Raw genomic sequence first — 24,306 nt, 5'->3', positions numbered from 1 at the left:
CTATAATGAAAATACATTACAAGTATAAGTTAAACCTAACAAAAATATGGCAACTGCAATACACATTTCAGTTACAATACCAGTCTCAATAATACACTCACTGATATGACACGAGGTATCCTCTGTTACCAAGAGGGAATCCACGGGTTGAAACCAGCTCAAGCCCATTTTTCCTTTCTGAAATTTTTTCACTAGTTTAGTGTTTAATACTCTGTGTTGGGCTGAGCCACAGGTTCCCTCCCTTCCCCCAGAACTGATCTGGCTAACTCAGAGACACATTCACTCTCTTCTCATGAGGCAGAGGAGAAATATTTAAAGCACTCAACTCTTGATAGCTGTTTATCTGCAACAAAAGCTACCCTCACGAAAGTCCCCTATGCGTTGAGGGAAGTCAGATTCTTAGCAGCAGCTGTGGCCTGTCACACCTGCATTAGCCTGTGAGCTTCGTGGGCACATCTTGGCCATCTTCACTGAGCCTTCTTCCATTGGAGGGGGGTTAGGTTTAATTCAGTGAGTCACAATCCACGCTTAGGGGTTAAGTCAGTCACAATTTAATGAAATCATCACAGTCCTGATCCATATAAATAAATATAAGCTTAAAATTACTTTAATGGAGTAATTCAAGTATTTGACTAATACTAAACACTTAAGTGACTCGTTTTTTTTAGTCCAAAGTATATTTTACTATGCCCAAAACCATCTATCCAGTAACTGCCACACAATCTTAATCCACACTGAACATGATTCAGATAAAAATAATTAAAAGGAATGTCTGATCTTTAATTTTAAGATTTCTATGATTTCTTGTGAAACTTGAGTTACTTTAAAATTCTGTGAAAAGAATGTATTTGCTTTCATGCTATAAATACATACTTTAAAATCCAATGAGAAGTAGAAGTGAAAGTTCTGGTATGTTGCCAATCATTTTGGATTCTTTTTATATTTAGCATTAGACTTTTTTCAGCTTTTCTGAGAAATTTTGACATGGTTGATTAAATGCCTGCACAACACAGTCCTCTTCAGCCTCAGAGTTCACTTAGAGAAACACTGGAAAATGAAAGTAAAAATTAAGCATACAAATGCTTTTACATAGGAGAAAAATTATTTTAGTGTTGAGACACTATGATTATGAACAAACTACAGTTTTAAATTAGAAACTACTCAGAGTTACCCAATGATTTTTATTAGTATGTTTTCTGTGTTTTCTCACTCAACTTTGTAAACAGTGAAACTGGTCATGTTTTTCCTGAAACTAATTATCATAGATGGCTTTTCAATATCCAATATTTCAGCCCCATTTCTTAGGATCAGCTAGATTTTGATATATTTCTATTCTGTTTATAGGAATAACAAATGGGTCTCTCCCCAGCCCTAGGAACCTTTATCTGCTCATAATGATTTGCCAATTCAAATGGGATTTTGGAAGTTGGTTTGTAGCACATTCTGCCTGGACAAATTACTCTGCTTTCTAGCAGAATACGTGAGGCACTAGAAGAGGATCGCAGTGGTTTTGCTCTGGAGGAGGGAGAGACCAAAGTGGTTGGAAGCAGAGTGTTTCAGTCTTGATTATCAAGTCTCTGAGCAAAGTATAAGAATATTTGTTGCTTTAACATCAATTGTGTGAAGCATGGTCTGAGGAAATAGCTTACCATACTCTTAAATTCTAGTATTCTGACTGATCCACTTAAATATTACCTGAATGTTACAGGCTCATGTAAAGCATTTTAAAGTTTCAAATTATTGAATATTATTGTTATATCACATTATTCAAAAAATTATACTTACCAAGAGGTTGTAACATAGATTGTAAACAGTTTTGTAATGTTACATCTCCACATGTAACACAAAGTATTCTGCACTACTTAATAGTCCACCAAGAACATGAACTTTATGCTACACATGGATGGGCATTTTTTATTCAAAGGAATTTGAGGTCCAAAATACCATCGTCGATAATACTCTATTTTGGTAGTGTTCTATGCTGTAGTACATAAAGGTGAGTTGGGAATAAAGTAACAAAAGATTTGAAGTTAGGAATTATACACCACGCAAAGAGTTTCATCATCTGTAACTTAGAAAAGCCTTGTCTTTTCTTTATTTTTTTCCCCCCATCACATCAAATGGGTCCTCAGTAACCCCTTCCCAATAGGGGTTAGTTTATCCCATGCTTCATACGAGGCACTAATTCCATGTTGACAGGAACTCCTCTTACATTAGCACAATCACATAGTTCTGAAGATTGGTTTAAACAATACTAGTTGGTGGACAATGGTCTCTTCTCCCAAGGGTATCACTGTGCTCCAGCCTCTTTGTCTTTCCTTTACCCAGTTAGCTCTTTTACAAAAACTGTAGGAACCTAATACCTCTCCACATTATCAAAATTTGGCTGAAATTGCCTAATACACTCAAAGTCACTGGAGCAAGCTAGCAGCAGACACACAAAAAAGCCTCATACTTCTCATTTTCCTTAAGAAGTCACACATCTGGTCAATAAGCAGCCTTAAATAATTATTTTTATTCCATAATGAATAATTTTAGTTGTTCTCTATATGTACTGTGTGTATCCCAAAGCCTCCAGATTAAGATGAAATTTTAAATGACTATGCTTCCTAATAACATTCCACTCACAAAAATGCCTGATTAAAGTAGCAAAAAAAAGCTTGCACCAGCTGCATCAAGGCCAGATTCTCATGAACAAATCCAAGGAGCACACTGAAGATCCAGCACATGCTTCTAACATTGTGTTTCTCCAGGTTGTTGCTGATTAAACACATTAGTCAAATTCACACTGAATGCAACTATGGAGGTATATGAAGAAGAACACAATTTGTTCCTTATAGAAGGAGTCAATAGTTAACAGGAAATACTCTGAGTGGTAGAAAACAAACACAGTCCTTATGTTTGACAGTACAAATATTTTCCTAGCAAATCAAATCTGATCTATACTATGAAATTTAAGGGTGTGAAACACCTTTTTTTCTAGGTGTAAAATCTGCTGATCATCACTAAATTGCATGTGGCTGTAAAAGGAGAGACAAAAGACAGAATCTGACATTAAATAAAAACCTGTTCTTTGTAAAATACAATTCCCATGCAGCTGCTTTGAATTCCCTAAGTGTTTGTTAAGTACATTAACATCCTCAAAAAAGATAATAAAACACAATGTATAGTTTCATTTGAGTTTTCTAAAATGAAACCATCTTGAATAAAGAGGAACTCTTTGTCAGGGAGTATAGTGATAGGACCATGGGTAACGGCTTTAAACTAAAAAAGGGTAGATTTATATTAGATATTAGGAAGAAGTTCTTACTCAGAAAATGGTGAGTTACTGGAACAGGTTACCCAGAGAAGCTGTCGATGCCCCATCCCTGGAGGTGTTCAAGGCCTGGCTGGATGGGGCTTTGGGCAACCTGGTCTGGTGGGAGGTGTCCCTGCCCATGGTTGGAACCAGATGGTCTTTAAGGTCCCTTCCAACCCAAATCATTCTGTGGCCCCCATGTGTGTCCCTGTAAGCCTTTTAATTACATACAGTATTGACAGTTTATGCACAAAATAGACCATTATCATTTCCAGACAAGCAAGTAAAAGATGAATTAGCTATTTCTCCACTATTACAACTCATCTCAACACCAGTTCTGTGTCAGTGCATTCGTTACATGAGAAGTCTAATCAGACATGATTTAAACTGTAGACATATTTACAAATGCAATTCTTCTCTAATCCATACAACAAAAAGAACATCTTCAAACTAGTGTTATCTAGGCACTACGTGCCTTCAACAAATTTGAAGTTGAAGAACAATATCTAAAATCTTACAGACTTACTTTTTATTTAATAAAAAATCAACTATGTACTTCAGGTTTTTGCTTGTTTTTTATGAAGTGATTGAGATCCTTTTACGCCCTGGTCAAACTTTCCTCACTGGTATCACTAGTCTCTGTTCTCACACACATGAAACTGATCTCAGATTTCACAAGCTTGCTATTTACTTCGTGGTGAATAGGTGTTTCTAGTCAAAGACTCAAGCCTTTTAGCAATTACTGAAGACAAATTTAGAAAATAGGGCTGCTTTTAGCCAGTATTATTTCACCTTTTTCTTTTCAAAAAGCTATGCTTTAAAAGCCCGTACCCACAATATGCAGGATAGAAAAAAATTAATTAGTTTTAAACATGCATTTTAAGTCCTACCAAAAGTCCGCCAAGATTTGGGCCAAGTTGTACCTGTGAAATAATACTGGTCCAGTTCAGTAAGGATTATTTGTGGCAGCCCACTGAAACCTGAGCAGTCTTCCTATACACTACATATGCATCAAATGTACAGACTAAGTGCACTGAGCATGCCTTACTTTTCTTTCAATCTCATTATCGTCACAAAAATAAAAAAAACCTGTCAAACGAATGCAAGCACAGGAACAACAGCAAATATTCATTAGTGCACTGGGCAGGGACACAATAAGTAAACAGGTTTTGATTACAGAAAGAATAACCGTGATAAGAGAATGAGGGCACATCAAGCCTGATATTACACAGAATTACATTTTTCCCCAGACAAGCACACAAAAGGTCCTCCAAATCTTTCCGTAATCCATATGGCAGTCTTCTGGGGTTACACAGACTCTTTCCTTATAAAAAATATTTACTTACCAATTTATGAAGGGGGAAAGTGAATATTCTTCTTTCATATCAGCCATTCCAGAAACAATCAATACGAACTGGCCAAAGATCCCCTCTACCTTACTGTTGCACTCATTTAATGCTACAGCAAAGTCTTTTGGGACATCATCAAGAATTACCTACAGAAAAACATAATTTACATTTATGTTTCAGGAGTTTCTGAGCAACTAGAAGAAAATGTGAAATACCCTAATCAAATCAAGTACTATAATTGAAATTCACTAGAATACAGACACAGCAGTCAGTCTGAGGAGCAAGAACAGCATCATAGGTGGCCAGGCTAGCAACGCCAGACAGGCTGACATGACACATGGCAACACACCACAGGCCAGACAGTAACCTCACCAGTGGTCACTGGGCAAAGCAAAGGAGAAAAAAAAAAAAAGCCCAGTTCAAGATCAATACAGAAAAGCCAAGCAATAGCTTAGAAGCTAAGGATCAGCTAAGGATCTGACAAAGGACTAAGATCAGCTAGCTGCAAGACACGGAAGCTTAAATGGAGCCTCCTGTCTGTGGGAGGTGTGCAGGGGGTGGTGGTAGAGGAAAGGTCTAGATTCCAGGTGAGGCTGGTCAGGGCAATTAAAGCCTATCAGCGTACTCAGGTCCCTCACAGTATCTGAGGTTAGGCTGAACTGCCTTTCAAACAAATTTCAGTAACTCCTTATTAACTTCAAATCTATAATTTATCCCACTTTTATTTGCTTTCCTTTATCATAATGTTTAACATACTGTTAAAAATACAGCTAAAAACCTTTATCTTATCTTCGACTGGTAAAAATTCTGTTTAGATTTTGTAAAACTAGCTGGTATATATATTCTTCCAAACAAATGTGCCAAAATTAGCATCAGCTTTTTCAGCACATTTTCAAAAAAAAGTCTATGAGTCTGTTCAAACCTTAAAATGTTTTTAACATACAATAAAGAATTAGCTAAGTTTAGAACAAAAATTAGTCACTTAAATAGTTAGAGTAGAATAAAGGTAAAACAATATCTTATTTTAAAAGGCCAATATCCCTACATATGCCACTTAATGTCTACAAGTTTTATACGCACTTATATAAGCAATATTGTCTTTAGTAGTTTTAGGGAAGTTTTTAAGACTATTCTCTAAAATACATGCTGGTTTTCTCGGTTGTTTGTCTTCATTTTTTATGAATGTCTTGCTCTTGATCAGTAATCTCCTGGCAATGAACAGAAAATGATATTGATTCTTCTAGATCTATTGGCTGCCTTTGATAGTATTGATAGCATTGTTTTGTCAGACTGATAAAAAAAAAAGAGCTACATTTGAGTGGTCTGATTCTCCACTCAAAAAATGAGTATCTGCACTGTCTCTTTCTCATGTTCTGCCATGTCATTCCTTTGCATTCAGCTGTTTATCCTCAACAGTCATGTCAAAATAAAAAATAAAAAAAATAAAAAACATGCTCAACCTCATTTTTAGCTATTCATTAAGGTAAAAGTATATTCAATATCTATTTAAAAAAGAGTTGTAGCTGGCTGAAGCACAACTGTACCAAAAACAGCTTGGTTAACTCGGTGTTCTTACAAAGAGTTTTGTTCTCATCCCCATTCTCCCTTATATTTTAAAATTTTCTTGTTCAGTCAATATTTTTTAACATACTTATCAGTTCCTAAGTTAAAGAAAGAGGTGATTGACATGGACTTACCCTTTAGAGTTGTCTGGCAGAGTTTATGCAATAAGTTTTTCTTTAAAAAATCGATTAGAACAATATTAGAAGGTTCACAATAGTACAAATGGGTAATACGCCTAGCATATTCCATGGTGTTGCATGCTGTATCCAGATATCCCTGAAAGACTGAATATTTGGGTGAGATACTGAATGGATTTATCTTAATATATCTTACCACAGACTTCAGTTTTCGTTCATTTTCATAGAGTATGATTAGCATTATGCATGAAATCCATCAAATCACTAAATAGGGAACTGTCTCCATTCATACCAAGCATTATCACAAGATGGCTTTTAGCTTGAAATATGACACTATATTCAATAACAACTAAATATTTTTTTAGCAAGAATACACATAAAACGCCTATGAAGAGAAAATTATACTGATTGTCCAATATGCACTGAGATGTGTTTATTGAGTGGTGGTGTTCAGAACTTACTATCTGGTATGCAGAATTCCCAACCTCCAAAGGAAATATAGCATTAACCTTATCCTTATTTCGCAAATATGTAAACTAAAGCATGTAGAAAAGAAAAAGAAAGCGTTAATCACTAAACATTTAATCTCTTTTCATCATTCAGCATTTTTGATGTACATGCACAGTGAAGTACATAGAAAATTTGAGGCCTGAACAGCAGAGCTGGAAAGCTTATGGACAGTAAAAGCAGTAACAACCAGTACAGCTAGTTACTAAGTGCTAAACCTAAATGGCATAATATATTTGAAAACCCATTGACCCTGAAAATAATTTTGCATAGATATATATATTTGTGCCCAGATATGATGTTGTGGCCACAAGAGTTTAAATACAGAAATAATCTATTTGGTTACAGAAAAAATACAACAAAGATCTACCTCTGATAAGAAACTGCACAGAAAATAAAAAGTAGTTTTAACATCTCTAAGGCTTTTAGCTGTTTGAAGGACATAAATGAATGCTTCACTGCTGACAAAACCTTTGAGAGAAAAATAATTTAGATTATCAATCTCTAAAAATTCTAATCAGATCATTTGCTAGTAAATAGCTATTAGCTGTACAGTAATGATTTTGAGGTGTCTGGGGAAAAGAAAAATGAAGTGAAAGATTAGGAAGGGGTGTCTTTTTCCCCCATCTTCTCTTCCCCTTTTGGGCAAACATTATCTTGCAAATATAAAGAGAAATGAGAAATTAAACAGAGATAAAGGTGCAGCTATAAAAAGTTATATACTTTTGTTCTTCTGCAGTATAAAGTACTTTTTTTTCTTAGCACTACAGCTTTCTTTCTTCCATCCTTCTGAACAAGTAAGAGAAGTTATTTCTCCTGATTAGAGATCCCTATGAGCACTCTAAGTAACTAATAGAAAGAAAACAGACATATTACACTTTTAAATATGCAGAACAGTGAAAGAAAAACGTTGTTTCATCATTTAATATATTAGAAGTGCTGCTTTTTCTCTGCTTACTGAAAACGGAATGCTTATTTTCAGCTTACCAAAAATAATATATAGATTTAACACATTCATTTAATAATTTAAAAATACATTTAGCTGAAAGATACAGAATCCATTGTCAAAATGAGGAATTAAACTATACCCCATACCTTGGCTTTTGCATCTGCCTTGTCACCATCATAAAAAAAAAAAAAAAAGCATGAGCTTTAATACCAGTGATACTCAGTGGAAAATAACCTTTCAGATGGGGTACACTGAATTTTATAAGTTTTCTCATTTAGGGCAGTGGAATATTACAGAAAATCACATTTTCCAGTAGATCTAGTCCATGCTGTCCAGTCCATCCAGACATCTAAAAGAAGAATTCAGAAATACATTTTTTTTTCATTTCTTACACTAGCAAAATGTTCTTTTGGTAATATTCTACACTATGTCTTGAAATGAACTGTGTTGTCAGACAGGTCTTGGTTTTCCTACAGTACATAGAAACATACTGAATCACTGATACCATAATGTCATGAATGCAACTTGTGGACATTAGTACGTCCAGGAGAATAGGTAGGATTTGAGATAGCAATGAAGGGGAGAAAAATTTAGCACTGTTTGGACTCCAACGTTATACACAGAAAGAGAAAAGAGAGTAAGGTGGAAGAAGATAATAGAGGAGTGTTTAAGTGTGTCAAACTATACTTTCATAAAAGTTTCTGTATTAGGTGTATTGATATTGGCCATCATGGGCACCACGGTCATCGTGGGCTCCTGGTGAGCGCCCGACAGCTGAAACAGAGGCAAATCAGTCAGGGCCTAGACTGTATCTTAAGCTGGCTGTACTGAGTAGGCACGTAGGACCATACTCATCTGTTAGAGGAAATAAGTTTTAAAAAGTATGCTTCCTTTTTTCATTTCAAAGTGTTTCAAACAATGAAGTTTTGCCCCTTTCACTAGCTGAAGATCTGTAAAGAACTAGGATTGGAGTTCTGAAGTGTAAATGGGAGTTTACACACTGTTATTGGAGCAACAGGTGTTTACATGCAGTTACTGTAAAGTATAAAAAATTTTTAAAAGACTTATTCTTTTCACATTTATGGCAGGACACAGTCCTTTGTTCCTTCCCCTCCCTTTTAATGCCCTTTCTTCAGGTGACCACACCTAAAGTAAAGGTTTAAAATTATATTTTTGTGTGTGCGTGTGATTTACAGATCCATCCATGCCCTTTTTTTCTTTTTTCTTTTTTTTTTTGATTTCCATACAGTTCTACATTTCATCCTTATTCTGTGTCACACAGGAAAAAATTCAGCTTCAACACTACACAGCGAAAATGATGAACCCAACTCGTAACCCATTTTTTCCCTAATTTATGGGGCAATAAAAACCACCATCCTTCTCCAAATCACTGTGGTCTGTCGGTTATCCCAGATTCTGTTCATCCTATATATTTAAGCCAAACCCAAATTGTGCTGCATTACCATTCATTAGTGATGAAACTATAGGTAAATTTAATAAACACCGGCCTCAAGCATGCATTGTTTTCAGACAGCTCTTATTTGGCTATTAAAATGTCTATTTATGCTGTAGGGAATGGTGAGAAGGGGAAGAAGTAGTCCTAGACAGTCAACACCACAGAACACTGGCTCTTACAATCCTGAGAGGATGAGAAGTGAAAAGTTCAGTTTGAGCGTTATTTACACAGGTTGCAGAGCTTAATGTTTTTATACAGCCTACCTGAGCCAAACAGGGAACATCCAGAAACCTCCCGTTTTCTGAATGTTTACATGCTGGACTAGGATTTTGTGCAGGTGACCACGCAATTATAGATAAGAAAACATGTTGATTTATAATTGTGTGCAGTATGCACATATACATACATATGAATTTCAAATGTTCAGTATAAATGTTGATTATGTATTTCCATACCTGGCTCTAGTTCGGAGCATCCAAGTAAATCGAGTTCTCTAAAAAGAGAATGGATTTACATGGTAGGTTGATTCCTAAAGCCAATGTCCTAGTTGTTGTAACCGCCTTCTAAAAGAAGGAAAAAAAGTGAAAATTCATGTTTTTAATCATAAATTTCTATTTTGAAAACCAAAATTTCTGAAGCACAAAATTTACAAAATCAAACATCTCTTTTCCTGAATTATTTAAGGTACAGGTGAAGCACAGAACAAATGCTTTACCACTAAAACAAAAGACTTGTAGTAGAGATCAGATATTCCAGAATCAAAGTGTTTGTTCTGTTTAAACATTGAACTTCATAGACAAATTGCTAAAAATCTACCTGTCTCTTAATTACACTTTGGTGTGACAGTTACATTGTGGGTTTCAGGTTTCATATTTTGAGCAATTGAACAAAGGATTCTACAGGTACTCTTGGAGATTTAGCCTGGTCAGTGCCTATGCTTCATTGTTGCATTATGTAAGTAAAGCTAAAAATATTATCACTGGAAAAAAAAAAAAAAAAGCTTAAAAAACATAATGGTTAGTACTGCAAACATAGGAAGAACAGTAGTCCAAAGGTTTTACTACTCTTCCTCAAATAAAAGTTCTTATTGTGAAGAGTAATTCAGGAAAAAAGTCACAGGACAATCAAGTATGTAAATGTATTTTACATGCAAATGTCTATCAGGTGGAAAAAGGGTTATGGAATGGAGTAGAGATGAAAATATAGCAGAATATGTAGCCATTCTGGAATGTTATTGATTTGTCAAATTGTGCAGATATGCCATTAACATATGAATTTATATCAGCATACTTCTGTATTTACACATTTAATGTATTTAATGTTATTTTTAGAAGGAACTGTGCACATCCCTAGATCTATCTAAGGGGAACAGGCATTTCACAACAGTCAGGTGAGTTGTAAGGTCAAAGGCTATTCGGAAGCAAGCCAGCAGTTCTGAGATAACAGCAGAGAGAGCATGTGAGTTGACTGAGAGACTACTGTAATACTGGAAAAAAAAAAAAACAAACTGAAGCACCATACAAATAAGTATTCTAATCTTCATCTGTTCTTTGTACTGCTTTTCCAATAGTGCAGTCAGCTTTATCAGCTATCTTGGCAGAATAAACATTTGTACATATTTTATTTGAGGACAACAAAACAGTCATTCTAGCTTTGAGTGACAGAGTTGGCAGTGTCATTTTTCCAGCATTAGTAAAAGATTTTTTAATAAAAGAGGCATATTTGTTCCATGTTAGTAAAGGTTACCAGAATACCTTCCCCCTCAGTAATAGTCTCTTTTGGCAGCTAATAAACCCTGCCAATCAGCAGTTAGGAAAAAGAGGATGTGAGACAACTAATAGAAGTTGTTTCCACATGCACAAAATCTTTGAAAAGTAAGACCGGTATAAATCCTTTTCTGAACAGCATCTCCACCAACTGTCTTCCTTTGTGATCTATATGAAGATGCTGATACCCGATTCCTTTCCACACAACTGTTGTGAGTTTTTTTGTTACACTGACTTTGTTTGATCAATCAACTTCTACAAAGTCTAAGATAAATAATAATAAAAACAAATGATTTATTGTAATATTCTCCATTGTGGCAATGTCAAATAAAATGCCTGTGTTTTGAGAGAATCCAGGCTCCCAGTCACACATTTCAATCCCAGAATTCTCAGATTAAACATTTTAGTGGAGCTCTGTATCACAGAATTTAGCCATAAGTATTTCAGTTAATTTTAGAACTTACTTCACTGGAGCAAGAACATAATTTTCACAGTGAGCATTACCATAACAGCTTTCTGGTAACATCTTTTTAAGAAAACAAAAATAAAAAATGATGAAGAAATATGGTCTGTCATCCTTATTCACATTATGTGGTACCTTTGCTCCAGCAAAACTAATCAGCATGAATATGGGCTTGATTTTAGGAATTACTTAATCTGTAGAAGGAGAACATATTAATCCTTGGATGAAGGTCAGGTTCTACAGAACCTGATAAAGGATTTGGTTGTGGTATAAGGAATGTCTATGTATTAATTTGTACTTATTTTGTTGTGTTTTTGAAAATGCTGTGACTATGAGCCAAAAATGAAAACAGATCAAGAAATGTTATTAGGTATTACACACATAAATCTTCTTTTATGTTAATTATAATATGTAGCTCTTTTAAATAAAGATAAATAGATCATCTTTGGTAGAGACCTCGTCTGTAGGTGATACCCGGTGGGTCCCCAGATCATTAGCCAATAACGTAAATTAGCAATACACAAAATAGTCAATGTTACAGAAAGCATAGAATGTGTCACAGCAGGGGCTACATCTTGCTTTCTCTGCTTCCTCGTCCTTGCTCCAACTTCCCACAGAATGTTAAGTCAAATGCAAGATCTTGCTCTTCTTCCACATGACATTTTCAAGTTCACTAATAAAATATCAAAATTATCTTTTAATAGCCTTAAGTAAGGCAGACAATCTCCTGACAATTTTTCAAATCATTTTCATATTTTCTTGCATACATTTTTTGATTAATGGATTATTTTTAAAACAGCTAAATTCCTCAGGATTTAGTTCCTTAAAAATGCATGGAAAATGTGAACATGAAAAATTCACTTACAAAACATTTGCTCCAGCAAACAGTAGAAATAAAAGCAATGTGTACTTACATGGGCTCTTGGCCAGTTTTGACTGACTTTTGCCATAGTGTCATATAATTTTTTTTTTTTTTGAGGTGATAAAGCAAGCTTTGAAGGGAAGCCATATTTTTCAATTATTCCAAAGGAAACAACAATAACAACAGAACAGAAGTCACAGAATGGCCAAGGTTGGAAGGCATCGCTGAAGATCATCTGATCCAACCCCCCTGCCGAGCAGGATCACCTAGAGCATGTTGCGCAGGAAGGCATCCAAGTGGGTTTAGAATATCTCCAGAGAAGGAGACTCCACAGCCTCTCTGGGCAACCTGTCCCAGTGCTCTGTCACCCTCACAGTAAAGAACTGACCACTCATATTCAGCCAGAACCTCATGTGCTTCAGTTTGTGCCCATTGCCTCTCATCCTGTCACTGAACACAACTGAAAAGAGACCGGCTCCATCCTCTTAACACCCTCCCCTCAGATTAATGAGGTCTCCCCTCAGTCTTCTCTTTTCCAGGCTAAACAGGCCCAGCTCTCCCAGCTGGTCCTCGTACAACAGGTGCTCCAGTCCTCTAATCATCTTAGTAGCCCTCCTCTGAACTTGCTCTAGTAGTTCTGTGAAATGGTTTACTGCGGTGATTTTTTCCTTCTTATGCCAGCCATAAGAATTTTTTTCCACTCTGATATTTATTCATTTGGTTTTGATGCCTGCATTTCAGCATGCATTTTAATATAGTGAAGACTGAAAATTTCTAATTTATAGTATCCATTAAAATATTCCAAATTTGAACTGTGCTCCGAAGTGATACAGGAATGCTTATCATCAAGAATCTTAATTATTTGTTTACATAACAGTCCTGCATCTGATGATCTAAACAGAACCTAAACAAGATTAAAAACATTTTCTAATCTTTTTTTTTTTCCTTTTTACTTTTACTATTGAACTTACATGGTTCACAGCTAATGCAGCACATGGATGGATGGATGATAAAATCACCAAGGAATATACATATCTTTCTAAATCATTGTATCTCTCTTCATAATGCACTGTAAACACATTTAGGGTTTTTAATCAGATTATTATAAAAAAAGCCATGATTTGAATATAGGTATGCTGAAAGCTATTATCGCTTTCTCAGTGATGCCTAGAAAGTACATCTTGAGTTCTGTTCTGACCTGGATCACTGAGCAATGCAAGGTTAAATATAGGCAGTCAAAAGAAAAGGATTATCTTCAGTTTGGATCATGTCTATGATCCCCACATTGTATGCTACAGCCCTACAGTCTTGTGCTGATACAAATACAGTACAAGTATAGTTATACTGGCAGCTGCTGAGGCAAAACTGAGCAGGAGAAGGAGGGAAGGTTTCAAATTATCTTCTCCACTGTACACAATGTATTTTGCATCAATGTATGAGTTAGTGTGACAGGTGAGCTGACAGTTCTTTGCAGTTGCTGGGAATACTTCCTTTTCATAATGGCAATCCATCAGCTCTTCCCTTTCACTCCTTTGCCACCCATCACTCACTCTCAACCACACAGCCTCATCACTTTCCTGGTTTTGTTTCTGTCATTCATTTTACCCTTCAGTGAGTTTATTGTGCTCACTAAATTGACAGAAAACTATTCAATCCTTTCTTGGATTAGTTCTCTTCTGCATCGTTTTCATAAATTCTCTTGCTGTGGCACAAGACAAGTACCAGAGTCAGTGTGAGACATGGTAGGGTTACGTATCTAGGACAGGAGAGAGACAAGAGAGTGAACAAGGGAAGGAGTAAAACTAGGATTGCCTTTTTTTTTTTTGCCTCAGCAAACTTTTGCATTGGGTTAGCTTTGTGGCACTGTTGATAAGTCTCCATATTTGCAAAGGTTCCCATTTATGTCAGTGGTAGTTGTAGGTAGTAAGGATGCAGACACACCATCCAATTCTAAATACAGAATTAAGTGCCTAAACTTAGATGACTATATTTTAAAACTTTTAACTGTATTTTAAAAGAGAGACTAATCTTTGAATTAAAATTATTTTAATTTCCCCTGCTTACCCAACTTGACACTGTTTTATTTACTGTCTTGGTAGTTTTCTGTTTTCTTCTTCCTTTCTTGGAAGTTGTCAACGAACTGGAGCTTTCTTGTTTGCTTTCAGCATGTTGCCAGTATTTCTTTACTTCTTGTAACCATCTAAACAAAAAAATAATGCAATGCATTGTATTACTTCTCTAGCAAAGGTAATACAGCTATGCAAACATGGCAAACTTCTCAAAACAGCAATAGGAAGCTCCTCAGAATTACAGCAGAATCCACTGGTAAAAAGGTACAATTTTGTTACTAAGCAACACATTTTTCATCAATTTGTCTAACAGCCATTGGGTGGCAGACCATGAACAGGATGTAAATGACCTGCTGCGGGCCTAAGAGGTTTCCTCATTTATGCCATTTGTGCCTGTGACCAGCAGGAGATTACATAGGTCCATCAACCCCTTGATACAACAGTCTCTGAGCAGTGTTTTTAGATAAAGACCATAGATACAATCCCTTATCTTTTTTAATACAATCACAATACAAACTTGTTTTATTTTATACATTTTCTCCCTGGGAATTGACATGATAGGCATATTCTGACAGATTGTTTTTTCTGGAAAAAGTAAGTGAAAACTACAAATAAGACAAAATTATCAAGGTGGTATGGTAGGGCCTTAAAAATGCACTCACACAATACACTGAGATCAAACAAATTAAGGTAACAAACTCATGACAATAGAAATACCAATTTCTAAGGAAAGACTTACTGAGCACTTGGCAAGGGCCGCACTTGGTGTGTTATCGAGAGAGCTGATAAAACTGGCTAGCAGTCAGAACTCAGCATCTTTAAGCTACTGCCTGCCAGAACCTTCAAATCTTATGCCTTTCTCTTTCATTTCAGGCCTGCCCCAGAAAAACATGCAAGGGCTGTTTCAGAAAAATCACGGGGAAACAATATTCAGAGAAACCTACATGCAGGAAAATGGATCGGGTGGAGGAAGTGGGGCTTTTTAAAAAAAGTTAAACTCATTTTTACCTTTGACGTTATTTTGGTTGAAGACACTTTAAAGTTCCAGCATTAGTCAAGGAAAAATTAAAATTTTACCTCATCACATACAAAATATTAATTTTTTTGGTCCGTATCTAGTGGTGAGGTGAAATCATCAAGATTTCAAAGTACTGAGGCACTGTCAGTAGCATCTAAAATACTTTTTCAGACCATTAATGTGAAATGTCATACTTAAAATTTAAAATATTATTTTATTTCATTTTTTGTATCGAGCATTTTAAGATTATTAATACTTCTAAAATAAGGCAAATAACAAGTAGTGGTCTGCATCTCAAAAGTTTCAAGATCTTAATGTAGCACAGATAGTTATTCAAAAGTTTCAAATATGCTAACAAAAATTAAACCAAACTCCTAAGTCATTTATTCTCAGTTCTCATCTTCCTTAAGATTTATGTTTCCTCTATGGTGTCAGACTCAACAACAAAAGGTGGGAAAAGGGAAGGAGAGGGGGGGCTCTCGTTGTGAAGACGTCTGTCCTCCCAGAAACTGCTACACATATCAAGTCCCTGCTTTGACATGGCCAAACATCACTCATTGATGGGAAGCAGAGAATACTTGTTTTTTTTTCCCCCTCTCTTTGCTTTCATGCAGCCTGTGCTTGTTTTTTTTTCTTCTTCCTCCCCCCCCCCACCTTCCTCTTTTACCTTTAATAAAATTATCCTTACCTCAATCCATGAGACTTTTTCTTTCCATCATGCTTTCTTCAGAATTATTCCTGAAATAAGCAATACATTTATTGTTTTGGACAAAGCATGAATGATAAATATACCATTTATTATGATAATTATGCCCTCTCTAACAATAAGGAAATACTTAGAATAAAACCTCTGTGATAAACTTCCAAAAAAAAAAGTTTTGATGAAAGTAACTTCCTCGAGCCACAGGTAAGTGTGATAAACACAAAAACTTCTTACCTCTGAAATCTTTTTTGTCAAACTCATTGACTCTTGATGTTTGCTGTATTTGCTCTCTCCAAGAAAACGTATTTGAAAAAAATATGTTTCTTTCAAAATTACATACTCACTCTTACGCTGGTACAAATGCCCAGAAAACTGAAGAGCATCAAAGCTGGCTATAAAGGAAACCCTCTGGGCTTCACTGTTTGCTGGAATATTACAATATCATCCCTTCAACTTGCAGAAAAAGGATAACAGTTCCTGGTAAAATATGTTTAGATGCCTGCAAAAGAGAGGTTTTTTTCTTTTCTTTTCTTTTCCAGGAATTATCACTGTTTAGAAAAAGGAAAAGGCTTATTAAGCCTGCTTAAATGGAGAAAATGTTGAACAGTTTTACTTAAAAACCTTAGACCTCCCTTCTTCCAGTCTATCACTGTCACAGTGGCAAGACTGTACCCAACAATGTTTAGTCATTGGCTCTGAGCTGTAATGCCTGAAGAGAGGTGCACTTACTATACGTACAACGTCAACATTCTGCCAAAATTCTAAGTCTTGCTTTTGATAAAACTAGTGGATCCAATCAGGGGCCCCAAACTCACAAAACTGACTCCAAAATGAGGAAATACAAGGATGAATAGTACCACCACACAAGTTTTCATTGCCACTGAGAAGGCCCTGCTTTCCCCCAAGATCTGAGGACTCCTTTATGTCATTCTAAGAGTATCTCTTTTCAAAAATAATTTCTTCACTATATGATTTATCTCTAGAAGTAAATGTTTAATTTAAAACAATAAGTTCCTATTTGAATGACTTGGACACTTTAAGCATAAAACTGATGTATTTGTAAATCAGAAGCATGCAGAACACTTCATCCTAGAAGAAAAAATACATAGTTTTTGTTTTAAGGCATTAAATGATTGCTATGGAACACTATATCACTCCCAAATTGTAAACATGGGATACTGCGTTTTCTACTGCCATTACTTTGTGTTTACTTTGTCTGAACTTTTGTGTTTCACATCACAAAGAGAGAAAGGAGAAATTCTGTTATATTGTACGTGATATAGCCTATCATAAAACAAAAAGTAAGTTGACATTGCTTGTCTATGTGCCATTCACCATGTCTGGAATATTTCTGCCACCACCTTCTTCAGCACCTGTCTGTTGGCCAATCAGAAAAAAGTAAAGGGCCTGAAGTCCCTCCAACTCCATGGAAACTCTTTCCAAAAATACTCCCAAGCTAAGTGTCTCCCTAATAGAAGCTACTGATTGACAAATCCCTCAGCAGTTCATTCTAAACAGCCAGCTGTATTGTAATTTATTTATTTTTTTTAATATAAATTTAGTCCTACTGAGGTTAACAGCGGAAGTAATCAGCTGTTCCCTGTTCCTCCTTCAGCATTCATTCCTCTTTCCACAAGTATGGATGTCACATTCTTGCACATTTGTCTTTGTTTAGCACTATGACTGCTGGCAGCAATACACAGCTGTCTACCCTTATCTTGCATCAGACATGTTTTTAGGTGGCAGGCTCAGCCTTCCTACGAATCCATTTAGCATAATCAAAAAACAGTTTGCAATAGCTGCTAAAAAGGTAAGGTAATGTAAAGCTGTATTATGATAAGAGGAAAAAGAAAAGTAAATATTTATTTTCCTAGAGATCAGCATTTCACAGTTTGTTGAAAGAGGCACATTCCTCTTTCAGAGTTAATCCCCTTGTAAAGAAACAGGCTTTAATCTGCTATTGAACTTCAGCAGTGTCTGTGGCTGCTCAGATCAAACACATTTCACATGCTAAGAAGGAATTTGAGCACATGACTGTCTGTAAATATACGCATGTAAAATACGCATAACAGGCTTACAGCTAAAATTAATTTAATGGGGATCATTTTCCTAATGAAGAGGAAAGCCTAACTGAACTGCACTGACAGATGCTTAGTACATATAACAGAAAAAGATGCCTCTTGATGCAATAAAGCACTCATTTTTCTCACTATGCAGCCATAAGAATTTTATAACATGCATAACTTCAAAAAGACTTTATTAAATAATTCAGATTTGTTTGAAATATTTTTCACAGGGGTATATAGGTAATGGCTAATGAGAGTGGCACTGAAACACATGAAGTTAAACTGGAGTTCAACACTACACAGGGCATAGAGGGTTGGATAACTTTTCAGATAATTGTACAGAGTATGATAAAAAGTGTAATTAATTTACTAAATAAAAGAAATGGAAAAGCCAGATGAATGTGACCGATATTCACAGAACACTGGATAATAACCAACTTAGAGAAGAGTAATAGTTGAACTATTTAAATTAAATTACACAGAGCTTAAACATTTTTTAAAAAGCATTCTTTATCATATAATCTGAAATCTTTACATACGAGACTATCCAATCTCGATTACACTACCATGTGCTATACTGCCAGAATTTATCCTTGTCTTCTCTACTCTTGTAAGAGTTCATCAGTCTTGTCCTCTAATACTTTCACTTCTTTCTCGCATGTTTCTTAATTCAATAAATTGAATTTTATTTAATTGAATAATATTCAATTGAATATTTATATCTATATTCAATTGATTTTTTATTTTTTATTTATTTAATTTTTTTTTTTTTTTGCTTTAACACCAGCTGTATAAGGGGCTTGCTTAAATTCTCATTTCCAATTGCTAAAACCTGGAATGGCCTTTCTACTTAACCATTGAAAACTGTTGTAACTTAGTACAGTAAATCATCTAAACCCATTAACAGGTTTGACACCTTTTTCCAAACCAGGTTTACTGAATTACCCAGTTTGTTGTCACCTCATTTCTTTTCCATCACTATTCTGTAGCATGCCTTAAATATTTTAATGGAATTAGGCAGTGAAAAGCCATTATAAGTGAGAAGGCCTTCTGTACAGATGTGAGCCTAGTCTATACGGATTTTTAAGGACTATTAAAAATTATCCGTACCTGTAAATCAGATCATCTGTGCAAGTTCTCAGTGCCAGGGAAGCATCTCCATGAGAAATTGTGCAGGTGGGCCCCTGGACAAACTGTCCACATACAACTCCCCGCTGCTGGCACCAGCGCAGCTGAGCTTGCCCTGAGTGGGGAGGGAAGGAGGGAAAGGGCCTGGATTTCCAGGAACTGGCAAAATCCTGGGCATCAAGACAACAAGATCGTTCCATTTAAAAGGCTTATTTGGGCTATTTAGACGTTACATTTTCACTATCAAAGCCATGTTCAGTAACTGCTAGAAGTAAAATGGAACTTCTGTCTTTTTGTCCCCTCTTCCCTCACGTCCCCTCATGAGTTGACTGATGCACAAACGTGTGGTGATTTCTTAATAGTACTTGAATGATTTTAAGTGAGTTGCATTAAAATAGTTCTATCAAAACACATAATGGTATTCCACCTGGATAAAGACAATTCTACAACAGCAAGGGTCTGCTTAGCCCTCACTTCACCTGCTTTTACTGAAAGCCAGCCAGGGAAGCTCACACACAGGAAGCCTGTACAGTGCTTCAGGTATCCCTTGGCTGTTCCCGAGCTGTGCTGGCAGACACAGACAGGCACTGCCAAGGTGAGAAAGCCAAAGGTGAGCACAGAAAGCGCACAGCTGCCTGGGCCACGACACCCACCTGGCCACCACAACTAGAGCACCTGCAGCACCTTCCCCCTCACCCTGAGGGCTCACCACAATATGTCTCCTGAGGCAACCACTGTCACAGGGAGCTCCTGCACCACCAGCCATGGGTGCCCTCCTCACTTCTCCCAGCACTAACAACCATGAGGTGAGTAGCCTTCACCCACAACCCTCACCACCCTTCTCCTTCAGGGGCATGTCCCTTGAGGCCCTGGGGGCTGGGTGGGCGTTGCCTGAGGCACAGCTGCTGCCTGTGGGGCACACCTGGACGGTGGTGGGCAGCACCTGCCAGACCAGGCCTGTGTTTGTAACCCAGCCAGGGACATCTCCACCCCAGGCACAGGGCCTTCCCAGGTATTGCTGGCAAGGACAGACATTGCGGCTTTGCTCTACCTTTCTACACCTAAGTGCTAAATCCTCTGAGGCTGTGGTGTGTTGGCAGCCTCTGATGCAAAAGCATATTAATCACAATTTCTTACAAAATCCTTTGAGGTTTTAAGGAACGATGAAGATGCTCTTCAATAGTGTGGTAATTTGTTCATGAGTTCAGTTTTTACTTGTTTGGCTAGTGGTAGATTGAAAGATAATGCATCCTGAGAGAGAATAATGCTACAAGTCTTCTAGTAGTGCAGAGATACAGTGAGCTGAGGGACACGTTTCTCAGTCTGGGGGTACATTGCCTCACTAAAACCTTTCTTATGGTAGAACTTGGATAGAGAAACCTTTATCTCTTCCCTAGTTTAAAAAACAATATTAGTTCTTTGTGACTTGCTTACTAGTATTCCTTTCTATTTTATGATTTCCCTTCCTGCTCATAACTGTGGTAATTCTGGCAAACTGATGCTTTTAAGCTTACTGAACTGTTGTTACTGTAAACTGTTAATCACTTATTTTGTTGATAAATTATCCTGTAAAAGAAGGATGTGAGTTATTATTGCTGTTCTTTTTAACAGTTTAATTTTAACAATTGTTGTATTTGTTGTAGATCAACATCCTGTACCACTGCAAGCAAAACTGCATGTGCTTTTCAATTGCACTACTATATATTTTTGTTCTAGGAAACTCCTCAGAAAAACTCTTCCAAAAACATGGAAAAATGGTGTTTGCGTGCCTTCGCACTGTTTGACTATTTCTGTTTGACACCTTCGCATATCTACAACAGGTAGGTATTTCTGGTGTGCTCTATAAAAAACACAGGTTAGTTCTAGCTATGCAACAAATTCATTCACAAATACGTTTATAAGGAAAATTGAATATGTTTGCATTACTGTGCATACTGAGGGAAAAATAAATACACAAAGCTATATATGGCATCAAACGATAGCAAGGCAGTGACCCAGTATGCTTAAGCACAGGCAATCCAATATATATTGTTTTTAGCTTTCAGAGATGGTATGATTCAAATAGAATTAAAGAAGAAAAGTCTGTTGGAGACTCAAAATCACTAGATGATTCTGTGGCAACTGGTGAAAGACTTCTTATCTTCAAAGGCCTTGGAGAGGAGATTGCTTATTTACTTGTATTTTATCCTGTCGCTATTTAGAGTAAGATACAAAATATTCTTGGAACCATAACAGAATTTTTTTGCTCTCCCAAATAAGTGCATGAATACTAGTCTAAAGAGCTGTGCTTGTTGTTATATTTTCTTTTTAGCCCAATTAAAAATATTTTGCAGTGTAATAATTTCATTAGATGGAATGGAAAGCTTGTATACCCAGAGTAGCTTTATAGTTTGTGACGTGAGGCTTTGAATGACTTGGTCTGACTAGCATTAGAAAATATTAATAAAGCTTCAGGAAACTGGTCTAGTTCTGCTCCACCAAACTAATAGTGAAAAATGTCTTTCTGAAGCTCAGTTCATCAGCTGAATGTGCCACAATACTGCAATAGGAATGGAGTGAGCATATAATGGATAATATCCTTCATTCTGTTTGTATGTTGTTATTAATTTTTACATTTAAAATGAAAATGTTAAACTATATCATTGCAACTTATTGCACATGTTTATCTTTCAAAATGTGTAATTTTTCCAAAGTTTTAGTTCCACTGACATTTGCTGATAGTATTTTACCACTGTCTATCACTTTTGTAAAGGAGCACACATTGCATTTGCAATAAAAGTGCAAGGTCTTGATCAAAAATTAAGTTTCCAACAGATTCAGCATAGGTCAAAGGATATTAGCATTCCCTAAATCTTAGTAGAATGACATTGGGAAAATGTGTTCTTGGCTTAGTACAGCTGTATGAAACCTTACCCTAAATGGTTCGCAAGTTATAACCACTATTTCATTAATACTTGAAGGCATTAGAAATAAAATGATCACAGATCTTTCACTTTCTGGGCAAGTGTTAATATCATTATGCTGTACAGAAAATAATAGGCAAACCTGTTTATACAAATCACCAGTCCAATTGTATTTGTAAAAGCTCAATTCCTTTAAAAATTATTTCTGCAAGTGTCTCCGGGCAGATATATTTTCTTCCCAGAAGTGACAATTTAAACAAACAATTCCAAGAACCAAGATTTTATCTGCCCCCTCCCTGTAGAAAATACTGAAGATAGCCCAAGGCAGTTTGTTGCTGTTTATATGCTGGCTATTTTTGACTCCCATGCCAAGGTGCCTAACCGTTATGCATTTAGTGGAGAAGCTAAGTACCAGACACAGGGCCTGGATTCAACTCTGCAGGGCGAGTGCTTAAAAATTAGGCATACAATGGTTAACTGCTAGATGACCAGCTCCTTTTTGTGTACAGTTTTTAGCCTGAAATTTTTAGAATGAAGATTCTGCTCTTACTTCACACACTGAAATTACTGTAAAATGACCTGTAATAAAATCCTTTTCATTAATTTCATGTTAACATGGTAAAGATCCCATGACATAAGAATGGGGGTCCATATACATTGTGAAGAAAGTATTCCTAATCCAACAGTGAATCTGTTAAAGTTCTGGTTAGAGGACAGGAACTGCCTATGTGAAGATACAACAAAAGATAGTACGCTAACCACTGAAATAAAATGTGTGATAACTTTTTACACTTAAAGATGGTCTGGGACCAATAAGGATCTATGGGTCTCTTGTGCATTTCCATCACAACAGTGGATCTACTGCAGGGCAATACTGAGCTAAAAACAAGTTCCAGCCCATGGGAGGAATTTTGGTCAAAGAGTGGACTTTGGCAGAAGGGACAGAGATCTATACCATCCCCAGCCCCATTTATTTGGGGCTTTTGGCTCTATTTGACTTCTGATAGACTGCAATCTGGCAGAAACAATCCTACCCAACTATTGATTTTATTTTTGGACATTTTGTGATAAAGTCCACAGATTAAATGAGCAATCTTCACATTTACTTCTTTGTTTGACTGAGTATTAAAGGAAATGATGTGCCTAAAAATGCACAACTGTACTTTTGGACAGAACATTTTTCCTCCCTGAAGCACAGCTTACAGGAGTCCTTAATGAGGTGACGGTACTTCTTTGGCAAGGACCATAAGGGAGAGTTGACTGTGACTACTCATTACACATTAAAGGGCTATAGAAACCAGCAGTGCATTTTGATTATTTCGGTGTTAATATGCGGGGTCTTTTTAAGGCATATGTATTTTACGGCGACTTTTTGTGTCACTTCTGAGGGAGGTGATTATTTTCTGACGATAGGATTAGCCCATCCAAAAAGTTAAAATTTAATGGGTAAAATTTATAATGTAGTGTATGATTACAGATTAATAATTATCTATTATTACAAAAAGATTTACCAATTCTGCTAATAAATCTATTTATTTTTCTGTTACAGAAGTTTTAAAGGTATACCAGAAAATACTAGTTTTAAGCTATTTTTAGTAGAAAAACGCACTTATTTTATTAATCATCATAAAAAGAATGAATTTTCTTTAAAATAATCTGTTAAGACAGAACAACGTAGAAAATTTATTTTTCCACAATTAATGTTTCCACACTGTGTTTTCTACTCTCTGTGGAAGTAGCACTTTAATAATGAGAAAAATCATATCCTAAAACTTCAGAGTAATATTTTAAAACAGTCTAAACGGCTATGTTAAAGGCAACAGACCTTGTTCATTTAAATGATTAAGTTCTCTGAATCTTCGAGTAGTAAGTATGCAGAACTTTGTGTTACTTCCAGGCACAATGTTGCTTCTGCTGGAATTCCAGATAGTGGCAGTCTGCTGAAACATGAGTTCAGTTACCAAATATAGATGAGTGGGTAAGAATTACATAGTCACAGAGGACAGATGTAGCGCACAGGCCACAGTCTTCTCGATGTTTACTGAGGACCAAGCAATCTTTAGTGAATA

The 24,306-nt window shown here is 36.2% G+C and overlaps 2 protein-coding genes and 1 long non-coding RNA gene across 10 annotated transcripts in view; 1 reads left to right on the top strand and 2 right to left on the bottom strand.

The window, feature by feature from the left end:
- DDX60 (DExD/H-box helicase 60) overlaps positions 1-6,361 on the bottom strand; it is a 52,780-nt gene extending 46,419 nt beyond the window's left edge. The window contains exons 1-3 of one of the 4 annotated variants that reach the window (XM_083833541.1): positions 6,345-6,361; positions 4,645-4,793; positions 874-1,047 (exon numbers count right to left, since the gene is read on the bottom strand). The gene's annotated coding sequence lies outside the window, so the exon portion shown is untranslated. Of the gene's footprint in view, positions 1-873; positions 1,048-4,644; positions 4,794-4,908; positions 5,470-6,344 lie in introns of those variants that run through there. The other 3 variants (XM_083833542.1, XM_083833543.1, XM_083833540.1) reach the window with 3 other exon arrangements.
- A 139-nt stretch (positions 6,362-6,500) lies between these two features.
- LOC310898457 lies at positions 6,501-20,160 on the bottom strand. The gene is made up of 6 exons (XR_014583314.1): positions 20,044-20,160; positions 19,317-19,504; positions 16,126-16,175; positions 14,415-14,550; positions 9,715-9,822; positions 6,501-8,152 (listed from the first exon to the last, which is right to left on the bottom strand). It is a non-coding gene; the product is annotated as an uncharacterized lncRNA (long non-coding RNA).
- The window catches only part of PALLD (palladin, cytoskeletal associated protein), a 201,738-nt gene continuing 197,429 nt past the window's right edge, over positions 19,998-24,306 (top strand). The window contains exons 1-2 of one of the 5 annotated variants that reach the window (XM_083833551.1): positions 19,998-20,140; positions 21,051-21,154. In XM_083833551.1, coding sequence (XP_083689677.1) covers positions 20,099-20,140; positions 21,051-21,154 — 146 coding nt within the window. In that variant the 5' untranslated portion in view covers positions 19,998-20,098. The other 4 variants (XM_083833547.1, XM_083833549.1, XM_083833548.1 and 1 more) reach the window with 4 other exon arrangements.

This window comes from Anser anser (genome assembly GCF_964211835.1).
Source record: "Anser anser genome assembly, chromosome: 4".
Lineage (NCBI taxonomy): Eukaryota > Metazoa > Chordata > Aves > Anseriformes > Anatidae > Anser > Anser anser.
The sequence above is the reverse complement of the archived record's forward strand: the minus strand, read 5'-3'. Positions and strand labels throughout refer to the sequence as shown.